A 22,428-nucleotide genomic window follows, 5' to 3' on the forward strand; every position below is an offset into this window, starting at 1 on the left:
AAAGCTACACAGAGAAACCCTGTCTCAAAAAAAAACAAAAACAACAACAACAAAAAAAAAAAATAACCACTCAAACCTGGAATTCTGAGTGTAGTACCTTGAACCCACAAATTATTTTGTGCTCCACATGCACACTATGGTACATGTGTCCCTTCACACACACACACACACAACATTTGAAATTGTTTTTATGAACTCAAACATTCCATTTGAACCCCAATTAAGCCAAATGCTATCTTTCTGTTGTTTTACTTTTTTGTGTATCTTGTTTTGTTTGATTTTATTTTGGAATTTTGAAAATGGATCTCACTATGTCACCCAGGCTGGCCTTGAACACAAGATCCTCTTGCCCTCATCTCTGAAGTACTAGCATTACAGGTGTGTACCCCCATCCCCAACTTTAATGTTACCTCAAAACTCCACTCTTTACATTGGTAAACATAGCTTCCAAAAAGTTGTACTCTGTGTTTATTATGAGTATTGTGAATAAAAAGATTTTGAGTAATGTACTTGCTAGTATAGTGATTTGACAAAAACAATGACTGTTTGCTCAATAGTCTACATATTTCATGAAGATTCATATGCTTCATCCCTTTCCAAAGTTTTATTATGTATAATTAAATGCTTATGAAAACAAACCAATTAAAGCAGGCACGCTGAAGATTAAGTGAGACCTAATGTGCCGCCCCAGCTAATACACAACCGAGGTTAAATATCATCGTTGCAACCTCACTGATAGAATCCCTTAGTTTCCAACAGGGGAGGGGACGTCAGAGTTTTCAGGAAGCAAAACACCTTGTAAAGCAAAACTCAGTTCTAAGCAGTTCTTACTGCTTTCTCAGGAATACTTTCATCTTTGATCCTGGTGCTGTGTACCCTTATTAATAGATTTTCCTAGATGTGCGTAATTCAGTACTCTGTGATACTGTTTGTATATATTTATAATTTTAAAAAAAAATCATTGATTCCTTATAGCTACTGGACAAGAACAACAGATGGGAATTGTTTTTATACTATTTGATTTTTTTTTTTTTCAGCCAAATCACCTCATGAGTATGTTGACGGTGATGCCAAAGCTGAAAGCCTTTTGAGTCAGGTGAAAAATGTCTACTAAATTGGCCAGTGGGTGACGCAAAGGCAGGAAGCATCCTGTGGCAGCCTGTGCAGGCGGCCCGCTGAAGCATGATGCACCCTCTGTCTTGTGCTTGTTTTTAAGGAGAAGCATTAGCTGCATGCGGAAAAGCAGCACCTACATGGAGTCTCTGCCTTGGATGGTTGCAGAAAGTCTCTGCTGACTAAGTGAGAAAATGCAGAAGAGTCTGCAGACGGATGATGTTACCGATAACCAAGTTCTTAGAAAAAGAAAGAGGAAACGGACAGAGACAGCGAACTCCGAAAATGCGAATAGTGCCGTGGATAAAGCACAGGTTGGTTTTCTGTGGCTTTGATTTAATCTCCTTATCTAGCTCAAGCACCGTCTACAATTCCTGCCCTTGCTTCTTGGTACTTTCTCCGCTTTTCTGGTAATTTGTGTTTATTCTTTATTCAGCTGAGAGAATATAGTTTCTATTCTGTTTAAGCTTGAGTTAGAAACACAGTCAACAGGCATTCTTCCTGCTTCATTTCAGCCAGGACCAGGTATGTCATTGTTGAAATTTTGTTTGCCATTCTGTACAGCAAAAGATCATCAAACGGTCTGAAAATATTTCCCCTCCCAAAGTACTTTGCGGAAATTGATGTATTTCTCCATTAAGACGTACTCTTTGCTCTTCAGTTTAGAACCTAGATCGTGGCCATCCTCACCATCCCATTCCCTTCCTACACTTTGGACAACTAACCAACATGCTCACTTTCTATTTTTATTTATGTGTCTTTATACAGTCACACATTTGTACACATTTTGTAATAGATGCAGTGTGCTGTATTCGCATGTCCTTCATGTTTTAAATATTGCACTCTGATAACTTAAATATTTTAGGAGTGAACAGTGATGTCTCCCCCATATGTGCGTCTCTGATCCACGCCCTTTGTACACAGTTCACACCCACTATTGCTTCCCTGACCTGCCTGCATTTCTTTATTTGTAATGAAGTGTGACTTCCCATACACACTGCCATGGGCTTTGCTTTTCTGCTTACCGTTACAAGATCTTCCCATGGACAGGCAGCTTTTCCTTTTACAGGCCCTGTTCCCCTGCTGTCTGAATGCACTGTCCCTGAGGTAGCCATCATCTGGGGAGTGGTTTTCAGAATTCTTCATCTCACAATGCACACTGTGCTGCAGAATACTACGTGCACATCATGTTGTGGCACATGGATATCCTTATATGAATCTTAATTCGTTTCTGATTTTTCAATAAGCACTGCATTTTCCAAAAAATATTATAAGACTTCATATTATGAGAAATATATAAATCGTAAAACGTGTTCTATAGAGAAACAAATTAACATTACCATCAGTTTATGTGGTTATCCATTTTGGGTTTTTTTCTGGGGCCAGAACAACTAAAACCCAATGATTTAGCAGAACTATCTCCCAGCAGTTGGTCCTATCGGTATGAAATACACAGGAGGATGACCTGTGGCTTGGGAATTGTGTGTTGGTTTCTATTCCTTTCACTAGACATTATATGATGGCATGGATTAAACACATGTGTGGTTAACTCCAAGTCACCAATAGTGCACTGGTGTCACACTGAGAAAAGGAATAAGGCATTTCCTCTCCGAGTCATTTAACCAAGAGCTAGTCCAGATCTGAAGTCTCTACTTCATGCTCCCTCTGTCACCTGTCTGGATGTTGTCTGAGCCTGAAGGCTCTCTTGTGAATCTGTCCCTGTGTGTCTGTCTTGGGCATCTGTCTTCTCTGTGTGTGACTGTCGGTGTCTGTGTATGTCTTCTGTGTGGCTGTGATGTGACTCTGTCCCTGACAATGGGCTCTGTCTTTATGGAACTGTAGCTGGAGTTTTCCTGTGTCCACTTGGCTCCTGCAGCCACACAGGCCCAGGTAAACACGCAGAGACTTATATTACTTATAAACTGCCTGTCCATGGCAGGCTTCTTGCTATCTAGTTTTTATATCTTAATTTAACCCATTTCTATAAATCTATACCTTGACGCATAACTCATGGCTTACCAGTATCCTTACATCTTACTTCTCATGGTGGCCGCTGGCAGCATCTCCTGACTCAGCCTTCCACCTCCTAGAATTCTCTTCCCTGCTTGTCCCACCTATACTATACTTCCTGCCTGGCTACTGACCAATCAATGTTTTATTTATCAATCAATCAGAGCCACACATTCACAGCATACAGAAAGACATCCCCAGCAATGGAAGAGCATAGAAAGCATCACAGGGATAAGAAATGGGACACTTGGGGCTGGAGAGATGGCTCAGAGGTTAAGAGCCCTGGTTGCTCTTCCAGAGGTCCTGAGTTCAATTCCCAGCAACCACATGGTGGCTCACAACCATCTGTAATGAGATCTGGTGCCCTCTTCTGGCTGTGCAGACAGAACACTGTATACATAATAAAGAAATTAAAAAAAGAAAAAAAGAAAAAGAAATGGGACACTTTACAGAAATATTTGACAGAGTTTTATAAGGGATAAGTCACTGGCTCCAACTGATCCCAACTGACTCATGTAGCATGAATCTTAGAAGGTCTTGTTAATAAAAACAAACCAGGAGCCAGGTATTGGGGTCAACGCTGGAAGATCAGAGAAGCAGAACAAGCCACAGCCACCTCACCTTGGCAATTCCTCAGCTGATCCTGTTTCGTCAGACTGGAAGCCTCTCAGTCCTCATCCAAATGAATCTCAGCTGAACTGTTGCTCAAAAGCCTAAAAGCTTAACCCACTCTAGTTCCTGGTTTTCATGCCTTATATACCTTTCTGCTTTCTGCCATTACTTCCTGGGATTAAAGGCATGTGTCACTATGCCTGCATGTTTCCAGTGTGGCTTTGAACTCACAGAGATCCAGACAGATCTCTGCCTTTCAGGTGCTAGGATTAAAGGTGTGTGTGCCACCATTTTCTGACCTCTATGTCTGTCTAGTGTCTGTTCTGCTCTCTGACCCCAGATAAGTTTATTAGGGTGCACAATAGTTTGGGGAATACAATATCACCACAGACCCAGACTACAAACAGTACTACACACGTGGTTTATCAATCAATGTCCATAAACAGAGGCTTTCAACCTTCATGGTAGATTTTAGAAAGTTGCTTCCAACCTCTGTATTGGCTGCCTTCAGCAAACGATACACATACATTACTCCAGGTCAGAGGCATGAAAGAGTACATAATGTAAGACAACAGCTATGCGTTAGCTTAGGTTGGGAAATCTAATTCCCATGTAAGCTAATCCAAGGCAAGTAAGGTTGACTGTTACATTCTTCTCTGAAAGGCAGGGTTTTTTATTTATTTTTGTTTGGTTTTGTTTTTGAAAAAGGTGGAGTAGACAGTTAGCAGTCTTTCGTCTTAAGTGACCTCAAGGTGTATTATTAACTCTGGCTGTGAGGTCCAGCAAAAGCTTTGGTCAGGTAGAATGTAAGAGATATTTTCACAATATTGCATTGCCACATAACATGGTTTTCTGAAGCTTCCCCATCCACCTAATCAACACGCCCAGGGGCAATGCACAGGCCTTTTTAATTCATACTTTCTTATCAATATCATCACTATTAATATTATCGGTATCAGCATTAATATCCGTATTTCTGATTTTCATCAGATCTCTTATTATAACCTGCTAGTGTGGGCTTGAAGATGTTCAGGGGTAAAATAAGCACACACTCTTGAGGCCAGCATGGTGCTGTCTTTGGAACTTTGCTGTCCTCAAAATCTTAATACCTTTCCAAACTACATAATTCTGTTTGTTTCCATTGCAATTCACTCCAACCAGAGATCTTATTTGGTCAAAGATCTTGGGCCTGAAAGCCCTTATTATTACATCTGTGTTCAGGCTCTTTTCTCTCCAATTGATAGCAGTTACCTAAAGGCCTTATGAAACAAAATACTTGAAGGTATCCCTTGACTCCAAAGCATCTCATTTGGGCTGGATTCCATCATTAGAGATCACACAGGAAGGCTCTTGAGAAAACAGGGTTAAATCCTACCTGCTGTTGACCTGGGGAAGTAATTGTGGAACGTTCCTCCAGTCTTGAAGATTAACCTGACATGGAAGCTTGGTGGTGCTGAAGATTCTCATAGTTGATCCATCCTCAACACACAGCTTTGTCTCTGAGTCTAACACCTAACTCCTAATGATTTCAGGAAAAAGAGATTCAGGTAGGAAGCTTTTCCTTCCTTTAAGGTTGTGGGCCAGTCATGGCCCATATTGTTTCTGGTCATATAGGAACTTAGATGTAGCCACAGTGAGTAGCATAAGAGTCTGGGAAGTGAAGTCTTCAGCTAAGAGCTGTGTGTCCCCTCCATACCTATTTCCATGAAGGAGTGAGAGAACATAGCTACTTAGACACAGTGAGCGCTCTCTTCCTCCGCCAACTTTTCTTTAGGGTTCTGGCTCCATTCTGGTGGATTTTCCCATTCAATTTTCATTGTTTTGTCTATTTTGAAATCGGTCTGTTGTAAGGAAGTTTGAAAGATAACAAATTCATCCAGTCAATTCCGCATTGTCTTCCTTCCTCCCTCCCTTCCTCTGATGATCTTGCCTGAATTACTTTCTTTCTTATGGGAACTTTCTAAAAGTTGCTAATAAGAATAAGACCAATTGCTATCCATAGAATTCTTGTCTGAACAGGCAGTTTTCAAACTACCTTTCATTTACATTTAGTCAAATGCATCGTTTTCCCCCTGAGATTTGCACTTGTAATAAGAGTACATTAGCTATGATAATTTTCATTACTATTGTATACATTGCATTCATATATATCTACACAAACTCACATATAAAAATGAAATGCATATTTATGTGTTTATGAGAACTGAATATACGTATCACAAATCATACAAAGGTTTGGTTACATTTTCCTGTGACTGATCTCATCAGGCTTTTGAGTCTCTGTTCCTGCTTGAGAAGACCAAACCAAAACTCAAATCAAACAATAAAACCTAAGCTTCTCCATTCACCATGAGACATCCCCTTTGGGCTGTTGTTAACACTGTTTTAGTCACTTCAAGATTGAAGTTTCAATCAATCCTACATTCTTCTTTCCCTCCTCCACTCCACTGTTTTCCTCGGGACAGCATTTGGGGAGGGACGTATCTCTTCTACCAAAGTTCTTAATGTCCCTGACTAGTCCCTAGGTATCCATTAGTGTTCCGCCCTTCCAGGCCCTTTGGGGATTCTGTTGGCTCCACCCCCATGCTTTGCCAGCTTGGCCCCCATGGCCACCTTCCACACTGGCACTTTGTGTAGTCTCTCGCTACGTGCTGTCTTTTATCAGTTCCCTCAAACACTTGCCTATCTCCTGACGAGGACATCAGGACCCTTTGGATTTTCCAGCTGCTTGGCATGAGCTCGGGAGAGTCTGGATGTTAGTTTTCACCCACTTGTCTAAACACTGGTTTGACTGTTTCCGTCTATGGCCCAGAGAGGCCACGTGCTGGCCTGAAGTTATGCTGGACCACGAGGCTCTTCAGAGACTGTGGAGTACACTGATAACAAGCGGGGAGGTAGTCTGTGGCCTCACTGTCCCTCCTTTACGTGGATGTTCACCTCCCACGTTCCCACTCCTGAAATTCTGCCAAAAGAACCAGTGAAGGAGGAACACAGACATTTGACTTTCATTTTCTGAAATTTTTGTTCTTTAGTCTCCAGGCTCCCGCTCCAAGCACCAGAATGCCTCATAGCATGAGCTTTCCCTGTGCCATGGCCTTTCTCTTCTCTATTCTCAGGCTGTTTGTTTGTTTGTTTGTTTGTTTGTTTGTTTTACAAGACAGGGTGTCTGTGTAACTTTGGTGCCTTTCCTGGAACTCACTTTGTAGACCAGGCTGGCCTCAAACTCACAGAAATCCACCTGCCTCTGCCTCCCAAGTGCTGGGATCACAGGCGTGCGCCTCCACCACCAGGCCTCAGGTTCATTTTTTAAAAACCTTCCTGCTGTATGCATCTGAATTTGGTGTTTATACATGGCCTTCAACACTGAAATTTCCGGTGATGTGTACAGACACACACACGCAATGGCACTTATATGTGTATTTGTATACGTATATATGTGTATACATATATATATGCATGTATACATGTGTGTGAACACACACACCAGTTTAGTAGTTTATGGTTTGGTTTTTTTTTAATCTCATCATTGTTTGAGACATTTCCAATTATTGTCTCACTTTTGACCTCAAAAGCTATTTGTAAAACTAAAAAATAAACGCGAGCTTTCTTTTGGGGTGAATCTGTACTTTCTTTTCTCTGAGACAATAAATCCAAGAATTAACTTTGTGGCAATCCCAATAGAGAAACTGTGAATGCAAAGTAGAGAGAAGTAAAGGATGGGAATGAGCTACAGGGGAAGAAAAGCCTATCACATCTTACCACAATGACAGAGATGGTAAAATGCCTACTGTACACAGCATAGTATGAGATTTATAAAGATCAAATCCCAAGTTCCCTAGAGCAGTGGTTCTCAACCTTCCTAATGCGGTGACCCTTTAATACAGCTCCTCATGTTGTGGTGAACCCCCCAACCATAAAATTATTTCTGTTGGCACTTTATAACTATAACTTTGCCACTGCTATGAATTGTAATGTAAATATCTGTGCTTTCTAATGGTCTTAGGGAATCCCCAAAGGGGTTGAGACCCACAGGTTGAGAACCCCTGGCCTAGAGTCTAAACTTGGGAAAAGAAACCTGAGGAATAGAAAAGTTCTAACATGAAGAAAGCTTCTGATACACACAGTGATAGGGTACTGCTGTTTGGACAGGGAGACTGAGGAACAAGTGCTCTCTTTTCCTATGCATGTGTTTATTTAAAGAGAAATAAACTCCAGTAAAACCACTTCCCGACCTCAGATAACCCCCAAACAATCCCTCCCCTGTCAATATTGCCTGTAATGTATTCAGTCCCCTCCTTCCCCACTGCAGGGTTTAAGTCTTGCACATGCTAAGCAACCACTCCACCAATGAACTCCGCCCCTAGCCTGCTTTTCATTAAAAAAAAAAAAAAAAAATACACCTAAAGCCGGGTCGAGGTGGCGCACACCTTTAATCCCAGCACTCGGGAGGCAGGGGCAGGCAGATTTCTGTGAGTTAGAGGCCAGCCTGGGCTACAGAGTAAGTTCCAGGAAAGACTCCAAAGCTACACAAGAGAAACCCTGTCTCAAAAACACAAAAAAAAAAAAAAAAAAAAAAAAAACCTCACGCACACACATATAAAACTGAGTCATATATAAATATCTACTTCATATTGTAGATTGCATATTAATGTATAATACAAGTTTCTAAATAATTTATCATTCCTCACTTCTGTCTTTTGAGGAGGGTTTTCACTATGTTGTTTAAGAGTGAGCTTGTTTCCTGGAGTCAAGTGATCCCCCTGCCTCAGCTTCCTAAGGAGCTTGTTTACTTCTTAACTGTCCAAATGATACATTGTACATTTACCTCTGGAACTTGCTTATTTCACTCTGCATTGTACTAACATTGATTCTCTGTGGCTCTAATTTATCCACTGTCAGTGCTGGGTAAATCTCACTGTCTTGAGTCCAGCCCAAGTGCCCTGTCCCCAGTCATGTGACTTAGCACTGTCATGCTGTGTAAATCCCTCTGTCTGAGTCCAGCCCAAGTGCCCTGTCCCCTGTCATGTGACATCACTGTCATGCTGTGTAAATCCCACTGTCAGAATCCAGCCCAAGAGCCCTGTCCCCTGTCCTGACAGGAGACACTTGGATTGTGTTCAGATTCTCACCATTATTAATCTTGCTTCTGTTGGAAGTCCTGCACGTGTTTTCCTGTATGCACACACAGGTCTGGGGACCATTCGCAAGAGCACAGGAGGTAAATTTTAAACTTCACAGGAGAGTATCACAGTGCTTTCCAAAGTGGTGGGCCAAGTTCTCTTCCTGCAGCAACATATAGAGAATCTCAGTGATTCATGTCCACTCTGTTAGGTTTGTCAGATTCCGTGGTTTTTGCCCAAATGGTAATTGATGATTTTGACCTTATCTCTGCTCACTAATGAAATGTGTATCTCTGTGACTACTGATGAGCCGTATACGTTTTCTGTTCTGTAAAATGCCTTCTTCTTATCATTTGCTCACCTTTCCATTGAGTTTGTTTTGATTAACAACACTGCAGATATGACATTATATTAAATGTAACATATAATGTAATACATATAACAAAACCACAAACATCATATTATAACCAATTTTGAATTGGTTCTTATTGTCTTTTTCTCTGTTTAGTGTGCCTATGAATAAAAGTTCTTTTTAAATATTGCAATTAGAGATTTTATATCTAAGAAATGCCCGCTCCAAGTTTTAAATACATATATTTATGTCTTTTGTATAATTTTTGCATTTTGCTTTTGATGTATAAATTCTTAATGCATGCAGGGGTTTGTATGCAACTGTGTGTGTATATATATGTATAAATATGTATGTGCATGTGTGTGAGTATGCAAGTATATGTTTACACATGTGTAAGCACCTACATGTGGGTGGATGTGTGTATGAATCTCTTTCTGTGTGTGAGTGTGTGTGTGTGTGTGTGTGTGTGTGTTAGTGCATGCATGTGTGTTTAGAACAAGGCAGGGACCCATTTCTTTACCTGTTTTTCCAAGGCTGAATGGGCCAGCAGCATTCTGGCATCCTTTGTTGAGCAGATCTCACTTCCCTGGTAAGCTGCCAACCACTCTATTATACATCCCAATTTTCAGGCTCAGGCATTTATTTCTTAACCTCTCTATCCTATTTCTTGGTATGTTGTCTTTGTCTGTCCTAGCACCAAACTGAATTATTCTGTGAGACTTCCTCGGCAAATTCAAGGTGTTATTAAAAATTCACAATAATTCCGTTTGGTGCTGGCATACAAGCATGGGGGAGCTGTTCAGGGAACTGCAAGGTGTCTTTTGTTGTTTGTGCCTTGTGTTTTAGAGAGACCCATATTCAGGAAATGCCTTCCTGCCTGGCGAGAGCTCCAGCGATGATGAAACTCCCTTAGCAGAACTGTCCAAGGAGGAACTTTGTACCAAAATCAAAAACCTGAAAGAAAAACTGACCAACATCCGGAAGGAGAACAGCCGGCTTCGGCAGTCTTTGGTCATGTTACAAGGTAAACCTTAAAGGGATTGGCCTTTCAGATAAAAGGGACAATATGTGATTGGTGTAAAATATTGGATTATTGTAGATCAATAGTTAAAAATGGAAAAGAAAATCAGTTCCTGAGAGAGCTCCAAAATTACATTTTAAGAAATCGGTCCACAGCAAAATTTAAATATGGAAGCATTAAGTCATTGCACACATAATTTAGATTGTCCTGCAATGTCCCCAGTCTTGTATTCATTTAGTAGTGTTCAGCAGCTATTTACTGAACTTAACTTAAGCTGTTTACATGCTGGGCCCCAGAGGGGGGGAAAAAACTAGTCAGGCCAAACTAACATGCCGTGGTGTCCACGGGGACTCCTTCGACTTTTCCTTCAGGAAGACCCCACAAAGGGGACTGTTGTGATCGGCTACGAGCCACTGATCTCACTGGTTCCATGGGCTGCACACGAGCTTTGGTGTTGGGAACAGTGGCTTAAGAGCATGACTACAGTCTAGAAGCAAACAGAAAAGGGTCAGTCTAAGAAAATTAAAGACAAAAAATAAACACACAAACAAACAAAAACCTGGCTTGATGCTTTTCTCTTTTCCGTAGGATCTGTTTGTGTTCCAGTTTATTTTACAATGGTGTTGTTCTTTGGGTATTTGATATATGTATGCAATGTATTATGATCATACCCACCTCCATTTCCTCCCTTCAGCTCCTTCCAGGCCCTCCCAGCATGCCCCCCTCAACTTCATATTTATTTTTCAAGAATGATACGGCTTCAGTTCACAGTTTGGCCCTCTAGGCATTTTGAACTGCTGAGTATCTGGCAGTTCTCATATCTTCAGCATCATGATGTGAAACTCCAAATATGCAGAACGTTTTTGACAGTGTGCTTCTGGGTTCAGAACTGGTACAGGTGGCACAGGAAAGGAGGTGAAGACCAGCCACCAGGAGGTGTCACGGCCATCCAGACTAGCCTGATAGCAGCTACTCTAGGACAGTAACTATGGAAATGAAGCATGTAGTTCCATAGAAGTCTTGGGGACAGACAAGATGACAGAGGCTAGAGCATGAGTGAAGTCGGAGGTTGACAAATGAGTCACTTTTGCCTAAGATATATATCAAATTTAAGAATTTCATAGCTGTAAATACAACAAGCCACATGTGAGCAGAAGTGTGTTTATTCCATTAAGTAACCATCAGCCCCTTAGTTCTTTGCTTTAAAGATTGCGATTTTTGTAATTGTTGTTTTCTTTTGGTGACGTTTTCAGAGAACAGAATTCCTGTTGTGATGTAATCTGCTCTCAAGCTTTGAATGTGCTGGAAAGCAAAGACAAAACATTAGAATAACTTGCTGGTCGAGCTCTGATTTAAGGTTATACACTTTGATTTCGGTCCCAAGTCTACTGACTAGCTATAGCACGGTGGTGTGTCCTCTTTCTCTGCCCTCTCCCCCAGTTTCAACTTCCTCATCTACAAAATGGGTCAAAATGTGTTGTTTCCTTGTTACTATGGGAATTGGATGAAACAAAGATAACTTCTATACCCAATGCCTAGCACAAGCTGGGAGATTTGGGAATGGTGACTTATTATTGCCTTCATCTGTTTTTGTTATTTGTTTGTTTGTTTATTGACTGCAGAAGCAGAAAGAGGGAGGGAGAGCAGGTGAAAGAGGGAGAGAGGAAGGGAGGGAGAGAGGAAGGAAAAAGAAAGCTATAGTAACTCGGACTATGGGAGGTCCAGCCCCTCTATAGCCCACTGCCAGGGTCCAAGAAGGATCTACAACCAGCTGATAATCTAATCTTTGACAATATTAACTGAATCTAGGTACACGAAACTCTTAGTCCGTACACTTTATTCTTCTGAGTCAGTTCTCTCTCTACACAGCTTCTTTTCTGCCCTCATGCTTAGCTCTTCTCTGTCCCTTCACTTCCTGTCTTCTCACAGCCCTAACTAAGCTCTTATGCTCTTGATCTCATCTTCATCCTCCATTCCTCTGTCTCCCATGTTTCCTTCCTTTTCTCCTCTCCTAACTTCATTCAAATCCACCTACAATCTGCAAAAACTTTTTCTTGCTCCTTTCTCGTCTGGCTGTGCCACATTTGCCCTTACCATCTACAGAAAACTCTGCCTTATTCCTCTCTCCTCCAGCCATGTGACTCTGTCTGGACCAGGAATTCTGTTCCAGTCTTTACTATACCTGGTTGTGCAAAAAAACTCTTTTGACCTGAGTCATTAGCTCTGGAATGCCACTAGGCCTGAAGGAAAGAGATGGTCAGAGCTTCATTTGCACAAGAAACAAAGCTATGCATCTACATGCCCATCTGTCTCCTAGGCTCTGTAGGGGTGTTACCTAGTTCAGATCAGCAGTAGGTCTGAGAAGCTTATACTTTTACTGGTAAGGCCTATTAGTATATGAGCGCACAAGAAATTCATAGCAGAAGACAGCTGATATATTAAAAGCTGAATAATGTCAAATATTCCCTGAATACGGCTTTCCTCTAGAAAGATTCCTTGACCTTTCTAGGTATAGCTTTATTATATACAGCTAAACCTCTATAATGTATTCTTGAGGCTTGCAACCCTATAGAGGGCTGAAGAGATAACTTAGCAGTTAAGAGCACTGACTGCTCCTCCAGAGGACCCAGGTTCAATTCTCAGTACATACATAAAGGCTCAAAGCCTTCTGTAACTCCAGTTCCAGGGGATCCAGTGCTCTTTTCTGGCCTCTGAACACCAAGCACACATACGACACAGACATACATGCAGGCAAACATTCATACACATGAAATTAAAAAATAAATAAAAATAAAACTTTTAAGTCATTTGATTCTCCACCTTCTGCCCTACTTTTCTCCTTTTATTCATGGAAAAACTCCTTAAGTTGGGTGTGGTAACACAGGCCTGTAATCCCAGCACATAGGAGGCAGAAGCAGGAGGACCAGGAGTTTCCTCAAAAAATTAAAAACAGAACTACTAATTATGACCCAGCTATTTCAGTCCTGGGTGTAGACACAAAGGACTCCATCCTACCACACAGTTGAGCCCACACCCATGTTCACTGCAATAATAAAGACACAAAAGCAATCTAGATGTGCATCAGCAGAAGACTAGACAATGAAAATGCAGTGTGTGGACATTATGGAATACTATTCACCTGTAAAGAAGAATGAAATGTGTAGGGAAGTGGATGTGCCTGGAAAATATTATGTTATGTAATGTGACCCAAACTCAGAAATGACAAAAGGAGCCCAGAGAGGGTCATATTAGGTAATGAGGAAGGGTGGGGTATAGGCCCCTCCCCCTGCCTTAGAGTGGCTATGTGAATTCAACATTCACTGCATGGAAATAGTAAGAACCATTTTGCCATCCAAAAGAATTCTCCTCTGAGGCAGTGCTTGGGAAGATTGATCCTCCTTTTTATCCCTCTGACCATTTGTGCACTAGGAGCTAGACATAATGTCATGAACACATTTGCCACAATGACCAGCAAAAAGAGAGAGAGAGAGAGAGAAAGAGAAGGGTTTTATAACCTCATACTTCTCCCTTTCTTCTATTGAAAACCATATCAAATGAGTCTATTAATAGTGTTACTTAATATGTAAATTGTATTGCTATAACTAGGATGAAATATAGGATTTTTATAAAAGGAGGAAAACAAAGGAAAGACAAAGAAGGGCGAGAGATGGAGGAGAGAGAGAAAGAAAAGCCCTTTAAAAGGTGTTCATATACATACTCTCTTCAGTTTCCCATCAGGTATTATTTATGGGCCTCATTTGAATCAAGTTCTTTTAATCCCACCAGGATTACTGTCCTCCGATCACCATTCCCCGTCATGCTCCAGTGTTGAGTGCAGCAGGTACAAGATGCCACAGCCTGAAAGGCTAAGAACACAGGAAAGTTTTTTTGATACAATTCCAGAAGCTAGAATTCCAAAATCAGGGTGCCAGCAGAGGTGCTAAGGGAGGCTTTCCAGGCCTTTCTCTAGCTTCTGGGTAGTCATGACTCAAGGCAGCCATCTGATGCCAGTCTTCCCGTAATGTTCTCATCTGTAATCATTGGGTATTAAAAAATCCATCCATGAGCTTTGATGCTCTGCAGTTAGTCAGACTTTCTGTTACTGAGAAATTCTTAAATCGAGAAACTCCATTTAAGGGAGGGAAGATTTACTTTGGCTTACGGACTTGGAGGTGTCAATTCATGTTCAGATGGCTCCATCGCTTTGGGCTCAAAGCAAGATACTACACTTCAGCAAAGAGAGCATGGTATGTCAGAGCTGCTCACCTTGTTAGCAACCAGGAAGGAGAGAGAGAAAGGAGCAGGGAACAAGACGCTTCCTTCCATAGCATGACCCAGAGATGACCTACTTCCTCCACCAAGGCCCCATCCTACTGTCCACCACCTCCCAAAAACGCCCCATGAAGCATCAAGGAATAGATCTACTGGTGACATTAGAGCCCTCATGACCCAGTCACTTTGCAAAAGGTCCAGGTCTGAACATGCTGCACTAGGGACTTTGTCTTCAATACATGATCAATGCCAATGTGGGGACACTTCGTATCCAAACCACAACACGTGCCTAGACTTTCCCAAATCCTTGTTCACCAAGACTCATTGTTATCACAAACAACTCAAGAGTCTATCCTGACCCCCTTTCTGTCTCCCTTCCTCACGTAGATTCCAGTTCTCAAGCCAAAAAGCCACAATGTCATCCTCTGTTTTCTATATTGTTTTCACTGTTTATACTCAAAACAGTTCTACAACTCGATCTCTTTTCTCACAACCACTACTGCTAATCATTAAAATTAAAAAAAAATAACTTTTATTATTTTGTGTGTAAGGGTGTTTTACCTGCATATCTATCTGTGCACTGTGTGTGCAGTGCCCAAAGAGGCCAGAATGGAGAGTCAGATCGCCTGGAACTAGAGTTACAAACAGTTGTGAGCCACCATGTGGTTGCTGGGAATCGAACCCAGGTCCTCTGGAAGATCAGCCAGTGCTCTTAACCACTGTGCCACCTCTCCACTCGGTAGTACTCCTCTTTTTCAAGCTACCATTATCTCCCACACAGAGTTTATGGCAGCCTCCTAATAATTCCATGCTGGCTCTCTTGCTCCTAGGCAGTGTATCCTTAACACAGTCGGAACAGCTCTGTTAGTTATAAACCCATTCATGTCACTCCTCAGCTTAACTAACGCTGCCTCCCACCCACTACCCCATAACCCCATCCCGACACACACACACACACACACATACACACACAAATTCCTAGTCACTCGTGGAGAAATGAAATTTCTTTCGTTTTTGAAGGACTAGGGTACTTTCCTCCCCTCAACTCTCTGGCTTCTCTCTCTCTCTCTCTCTCTCTCTCTCTCTCTCTCTCTCTCTCTCTCTCTCTCTCTCTCTCTCTCTCTTCTTGGTGTGATCCAGCCATACTGACCCACTAACTTTCCCTCTAAGAAGAAATCAAGTTTGTCTTCATCATCTTTATTCCCTCTGCTCAGAAACTTCTTCCTGGTACCTCTCGCTTGAACCTTCCTTTGCTGGAGGTCTGTACTCGAAACTCACCCTTTACTGGGCTCCTTACATCTAAATTTCAGTGTCTTTTTTTTCCAGGGATTTTTCCCCTCGTCTCCTGCCCTCTCTCTCCTTTGACAGTTATACATTCATTCAATTGATTATGTATCTAATACCATCTGCTCATATCTCCTTGCCCAGCCAGGTACACACTCACCAGAATGTAACACTTAGAAAAAAAGTAGTAAAGTTGTCTGTTGGGCGGGCTCTGGGCAGCTGGAGAGTCAGGAGCTGCCAAAGCCTCCTGCCGTATGTTTTCATGTCTGCACTCCACAGCAATGTTGTATCTCAGCACTGTGCTAAGTACCTAAGACAGTCAGTGGAAAAACTAAGGTCCCTACTGCCATGAAGCCAGTGTTTATGTGTGAACATAGTCATCTGTGTGGAAGGAGAGCAGGGGCACAATAAAAAAAAACACAATATAATAAATTATTTAATATTTTAGATAATGTTAAAACTCATTGAAAAAATAAAGTGGTAAAGAAAGATTGTGATTTAAGGGAGGGGAATATTTACAATTTTAAATAGCATGGTGATAACTGGCCTCCTTGTGAAGCTATGCCTAGGAACTAGAAAGACACCAGAAGATTCAAATCCAATGCACAGTCCTCCTACAGTGTGGATATAGAGCATCCTCAAATAGGTTTGTGGGTTGAAAGCTTCTTTTGTACCAGGTGCTGTTACTAAGAGGTGATTGGCTCAGGGGAACACTAACTTCATCAATTAATTATTCCACTGGTGAACTCATACTGAATGGGCTATGTCCCGGCTAGTTTTATATCAGCTTGACACAAGCTAGAACCATTTGGGAAGAAAAAAACTCAACTGAGCATATGACTTCACCAGATTGGCCGGTGGGCAAGCTCGTGGCGTATTTTCTTGATTGGTGATTGATGTGGAGGGCCCAGCCCATTGTGGTTGGTGCCACCAACTAGTCAAGTGGTCCTGGATGATATTAAAATTAAAAAAAAAAAAAAAACAGGCTGAGCAAGCCAGTAAGCAGCACTCCTCCTTGGTCTCTGCTCCTGTTCCTGCCTCCACATTCCTGTCCTGAGTTCTGTCCTGGCTTCTTTTTATAATAGACTTTTAAGATAAAATAAACCCTTTTCTCCCAAAGTTACCTTTGCTCATGATTTTTATTATAGCAATAGAAACCCTAGCTAAGACAGACTGTTAGTGGGTGAGGCCTGGTTGAAGAATGGAGGACACTGAGGCCGCGCTTTGAAGGCTGTATGTGAGCCCTGGTCCTTGCTGTTCCCTCTACTGCCTGGATGCCATGAAGTGAGCAGCTTTTCTTCCGCCATGCCTGTCTGTTACCATGTTTCTGCAGTGGCCTAAAACCGACAGGGCCAGCTGGCTGTGGGTGAAAATCTCTGAAACAGTGAGCTGAAAGAAATCTGTCCTCTCTTTAACCTGTTTGAGTCAGATACTTGGTCACAATGACCAAGAATTAACCAACTCAGATTCTAATAAGGGAAGGGTCTGAGAAGAGACCACATGTCATCTCACATGCAGTGAGTTTCCCAGCAACTCTTTAAAGTTAGAATCAGGCCGGGTGGTGGTAGTGCATGCCTTTAATCCCAGCACTCGGGAGGCAGAGGCAGATGGATCTCTGTGAGTTCGAGGCCAGCCTGGGCTACAGAGTGAGTTCCAAGAAAGGCACCGCAAAGCTACACAGAGAAACCCTGTCTCAAAGAAAAAAGAAAGAAAAGAAAAAGAAAGAAAATAAAGTTAGAATCAGGGCTGTTTGTCGAGGGATCCCACTAAGAAGAATAGCAGAGTATATATGCCATTGTGGAGCAGCAAATGTGTGCATGCTATGCGTGTGTGAACATTTGAAGCATCCCTATCCAATACAACCGGCAAGCATATGCCATGTGAAAGGCAGTACGCGGTATTCCATTTGTGCAGCCAGGAACCAGTCCACCTAAAACCCAACTCTTCTAACAAGGGAGATTCAGGAAAGCCTCATAAATCACACTTTTTCTCAGCACTTAAATATCTCAGAAAGCTTAAGTTAAGCATTATAATCCCCCTCCCATCTTGAAATGCAACCAAAAGTAAATGTAGAATAAACAGGAGCACAAGAATCAAGAAAACTCTAGAAAAGATCACAGATATAAATGTTGTCAATGAAACTTTAGAAGCTGAAAAGCAGATGATCAATGATGACTGACTTGAGCTGGTGAAAAGTGAAAGTTCTCAACCCAATGACTGAGGTTGTGGCCAAGGAAGCAGTGGACAGACTAAAGTAAAATAAGCCAAAATCATGCTGCCGAATTGATAAAAGCTATAGGAATTGCACTTCTGAGGAGGTAATGGCTTGAAAACCAAAGCACACTATCATTTCTAGACCACATCAGAAGAATGCGTTTTCTTTCTTTTTTCTTTTTTCTTTTTTTGGTTTTTTTCGAGACAGGGTTTCTCTGTGTAGCTTTGCGCCTTTCCTGGAACTCACTTGGTAGCCCAGGCTGGCCTCGAACTCACAGAGATCCGCCTGGCTCTGCCTCCCAAGTGCTGGGATTAAAGGCGAGGGCCACCACCTCCTGGCGCGTTTTCTTTCAAGAGAGGCTGAGCCAGAGCTGTGGACTCAGGGACATTTGGCACATCTTAGAAAAAGGAGTGTATGATTATTTGAGAAATTATTTTGGCATAGGCTGATAACATAACTCAAAGGGTTAATGTATGTGCCATAAGCCTAGTGACCTGAGTTTGATCCCCAGAACCACATGGTGGAAAGAAAGAACTGACCACTGTAAGGCTTTCCTCTGACCTTCACGTGTGCACTGTGGCACATGTATACACACATGCATGCACATGCACACACAACATAAAGTGTAAAAAAAAACTGATACATGAAAACATTCTCTCATGGGAAACAGAGGAAATAAATGTGAGGCAGCTATTAGGAGAAAAGTCCACTATGGAAAGGTTCTGTGTCCATGAAACAAAAACAGAACAGCTCTAAAAGTAAATATTCAAAGAACCAGAATTTAGAACCTCAGTAGGCTATCTGGAAGTGAAAGTTAAGAGAATATTATGGATATTAGAGCAAGAAGACAAAGAAAAAAGAAATAACCATTACTAAGCAAATACAGAATTAGTCCTGACACCCAAACAAGGGACCTTAAAAATAGAAGGAGTAGAAATTGTTTTAAAGAATCCATACAGTGTCTTTCTGGAACTGAAGGGTATGCATTTCTAGATCAAAGGACACCACCTGAAAACAAATATGTTTATATACTTGAGCTACAGATGTAGCTCAGTGATAGAGTGCTTAGCATGCACAAAGACCCAGGACCAATCCCTTATACCGTAAATGAAAACGAATACCTGTTTTCCCGTAGTAAATTGTACTCTCGATTATAAATATTGATTAGCAGTTATGAATATTAATGATTTTAAGTTTAATAACATTTACATTTAAATTTAGGCATAGTTTTAAACATTTCATGAGATTACAAACCACTCAAATCCCCATATAATGAATTAAAATAGTTGCCCAAAGCATTGTGAAATTTCAGAACAAGCATGTCCGAGGCTAAGGACAGGAATCAAAATGGCCTTAGATGACTCACCAGCAATACTGGAATTTCCCCAGGGGCCAAGCAATATCTTCAATAATCTAAGGGAAATGACTTCATTCTCTATCATGTGAAACTGTGAACCCAGTACAAGGGTAATAGAGCAATATTACATAAAATCTCCAAAATACACCCTGAGGACCTTCTACCTTGAGAGCCAAAAGTAGAATGTGCTTCCCGCAAATGAGAGAGTCATCCCAGAAAAGGGAAAAACTATGGTACCCAGACAACTGTGATCCATTGTAAGCATGGTATTTGTTAAACCAGCCATCCTGTTAGAGTATGCAGGCAGGGATGGCAGAGGAGAGTGCAGTTTTGTTTGTATGTATGAACTCTGGGTGTTTCCATGGGGGTGGGGGGAGAATTTAAAGGAGGCTACATTACATTATTACACAGATGAAATTCTCTGAATCTGAACAAAATCAGGAAATAGTTACATTTGTCAATTACAACTATGTAAAGTTGTGAAGACTAATCCATAATTAACAAGTAAATGGGTTGGTGTGAGAGCCTCCAAGAGTAACAGGAGTAGGGAGGGGAGGGGGCGGGATGCTGGATGTTAAGCCTTATCTTATTGAAAGAATAATAAATCCTTGCCAGTGAGAAAGCTCAGCGGGCAAAGGCCCTGCCGTCTGTCAGCTTGGCAATCCTGAGTTTGATCCTTGTAGCCCACACGGTAGAAGAGAACCAATTCCCACAAGTTTTCCTCTGACCTCCACACGTGCGTATACACACACACACACACTGAGAGGAAGACATTAAATATATAAAATAAGAATAAATTCCTCTTAGGAAATAGACATCCAATATTTAGAACTACCATTTTTTTTAATTATTTTCTTATATGCCAGAAATTTAGTATGTCCTTAAAAAGAGAGAAAAAGAAAAAACTAACTCCTATCGATTACAAGTAGCTCTAAGTATCGACTATTACCCTGGCATAAGTGTGTGGGATGTAAATGAAAACATATAACTGAGAAATATAACAAACTTATATAAACTGAGAGGCGTGTCACAGTCAAAGACAGGAAGAGAGATTCCAATTCATCCTGAAGAAGCTAGGAGCTTGATTCCTCAGTCAAAATGCCAATGATCATTTTGTTGTTTTTTTGTTTGTTTGTTTGTTTTTGAGCCTCCTGAATTCTGAAATTGCAGGCATGCACTACCACATCTGGCTCATTTGGTGTTGGGGGTCCAGCCCAGGGCTTCATGCATCCTAGGCAAACACTATGCCAACTGAGTGACAGCCAGATCTTACGTTTGCTTTTACTAACTGGCCAAACTATTCTTAAATCAATCTGAGGGAATAACAGCTTGCGCAAGGCTACACAGGGTAGATGGATGGCAGGACAGGTTACCACACAGTTAGAGGTGAGGGACAGTCAAGAGCTAGCCATTCAGTGGGCAGAATGCACATCCCCATAGAGCCTAATCTAGAAGGATCGGGACACAGAGCTTAGGAGGATGCGTTTGAGGGAGAGCTAATACCATGTTGGTAACCCTGGCTCCATATCAGGCTCACAGCCTGTGACCCCAGCTCCGAGGAATCTGACACTCTCTTTTATTAAGTAACCTCTCTGATTGCAGTTGTACACATTTAAAATCTTAGGACCTGAGGAGGCTAAAGAGGATTGTGAGTTTGAGGCAGTCCTGTGCAGTACACTGTGTTCAGGGCCAGCCTGGACTACCTAGCAAAATTCTGTCTAAAAATAACTAACAAAAAAAAAAAAAAAGTTGCATATGTTTCCTAATATTATTCATGTGTGGGCCTGGAAGCAAGAGCCCAATGGCAGATGTTCCTAACACCCAGATATGGTCCAGAGATATTAGCTGCCACTAAAAGACCCAGAGTTTCTCATGGAAAAGGTCAGCTCTAGGTATTATAAACACACCATGAGACTTTCTGGAGCTTCAGGGAGAAGACATGCTTGAATGTCAGAGCGGGAAGCAAGAAAGTTCAGCAGAGACAGGACAAAGGTCGCAGCTGGAGGAGCTTCCTACAGACCAAACATGGAACAGTTGGAGTGTCGCAGAAGCGTGGTAACCATAACAGACAGAAACATACCCTTGAGGCGTACGTGCAGAAGTTCACATTCGCATTCAGAACAGAAGAATACAGTGGTCACCTGGGAAAAGGTATTGCTCTGAAAGCCAACAACGTGTGTCCAAAGACGCATCCCTCCCACTACTGTGGCAAAAACGAACCTCTGAGAACCAAAGAGCGAATGAGAAGAATTGGTAGAAGAACCCGAGCTAGTAGGTGGGTAAGACACGCATCCTGGCTCAGCAGTCCCCTAAAACACAATGAATCTGAGCAGTGATCGTCAGGTGAAAACCCACCCACCTGGTAGAAACCAACTGTGCCTGAGCAAGCCTTCAGATCTACGTCAAACAGAAGGACAAAAAAATGTATTAAAGATCTTAATGGGTGCAGCCAGCAAGATCCAGACTGAGAGAAAACTTGGATGACAACTAACTCAGTCTCTCCAGCTTATAACCTGCAGGACAAAACCAGAACACGGGGAGGAAACCAGTTCAAGAGGAAGAAGAAGCAGTTTTATCACATGACCCTTACTGATCCTTACTCAGATCCACTGGAGACATAGACACAAGACAACCAGAGAAATTTGAACACTGGCTAGTTTTCAAATATATTATTTAAGAATTTACTAAATTCTTTGGGGCTGTGGCAGTAGTAGTGTGAATTGATAGTTCAATACAAAAATATGTAGATGTGTAAAGTGTTTGCCACCTCAATATGAGGGTCAGGGTGTTGATTCCCAGCACTCACAAATGACAGAAAGGTGTGGCACCTGAATGGCAGCCAGGGGGAGCAAGCTGGCTAGCTAAACTGATTGGGTCTGCAATCTCTGGGTTCAAGTGAAAGACCCTCTGTTGACATGTAAGTCAAGTGTAACTGGGAGACCAGATGTAAATTGCTGACCCTCATGTGAACATGCACACACACATGATCCTACACATGTGAGAAAAATGCACAGACTTTTATGCATACATAAAGGTTGGGAATATATAGCCTGGGGGAAAAGTTTATTTGTA

The 22,428-nt window shown here is 41.8% G+C and overlaps 1 protein-coding gene across 2 annotated transcripts in view; it reads left to right on the forward strand.

The window, feature by feature from the left end:
- The window catches only part of Bend6 (BEN domain containing 6), a 67,009-nt gene that overhangs the window by 25,978 nt on the left and 18,603 nt on the right, over nt 1-22,428 (forward strand). For both annotated transcript variants that reach the window (XM_028865377.2, XM_028865378.2), the window contains exons 2-3: nt 1,217-1,427; nt 10,054-10,231. In XM_028865377.2, the coding sequence (XP_028721210.1) occupies nt 1,308-1,427; nt 10,054-10,231 (298 nt within the window). In that variant the 5' untranslated portion in view covers nt 1,217-1,307. The remainder of the gene's footprint in view (nt 1-1,216; nt 1,428-10,053; nt 10,232-22,428) is intronic.

This window comes from Peromyscus leucopus, chromosome 16_21 (genome assembly GCF_004664715.2).
Source record: "Peromyscus leucopus breed LL Stock chromosome 16_21, UCI_PerLeu_2.1, whole genome shotgun sequence".
NCBI lineage: Eukaryota > Metazoa > Chordata > Mammalia > Rodentia > Cricetidae > Peromyscus > Peromyscus leucopus.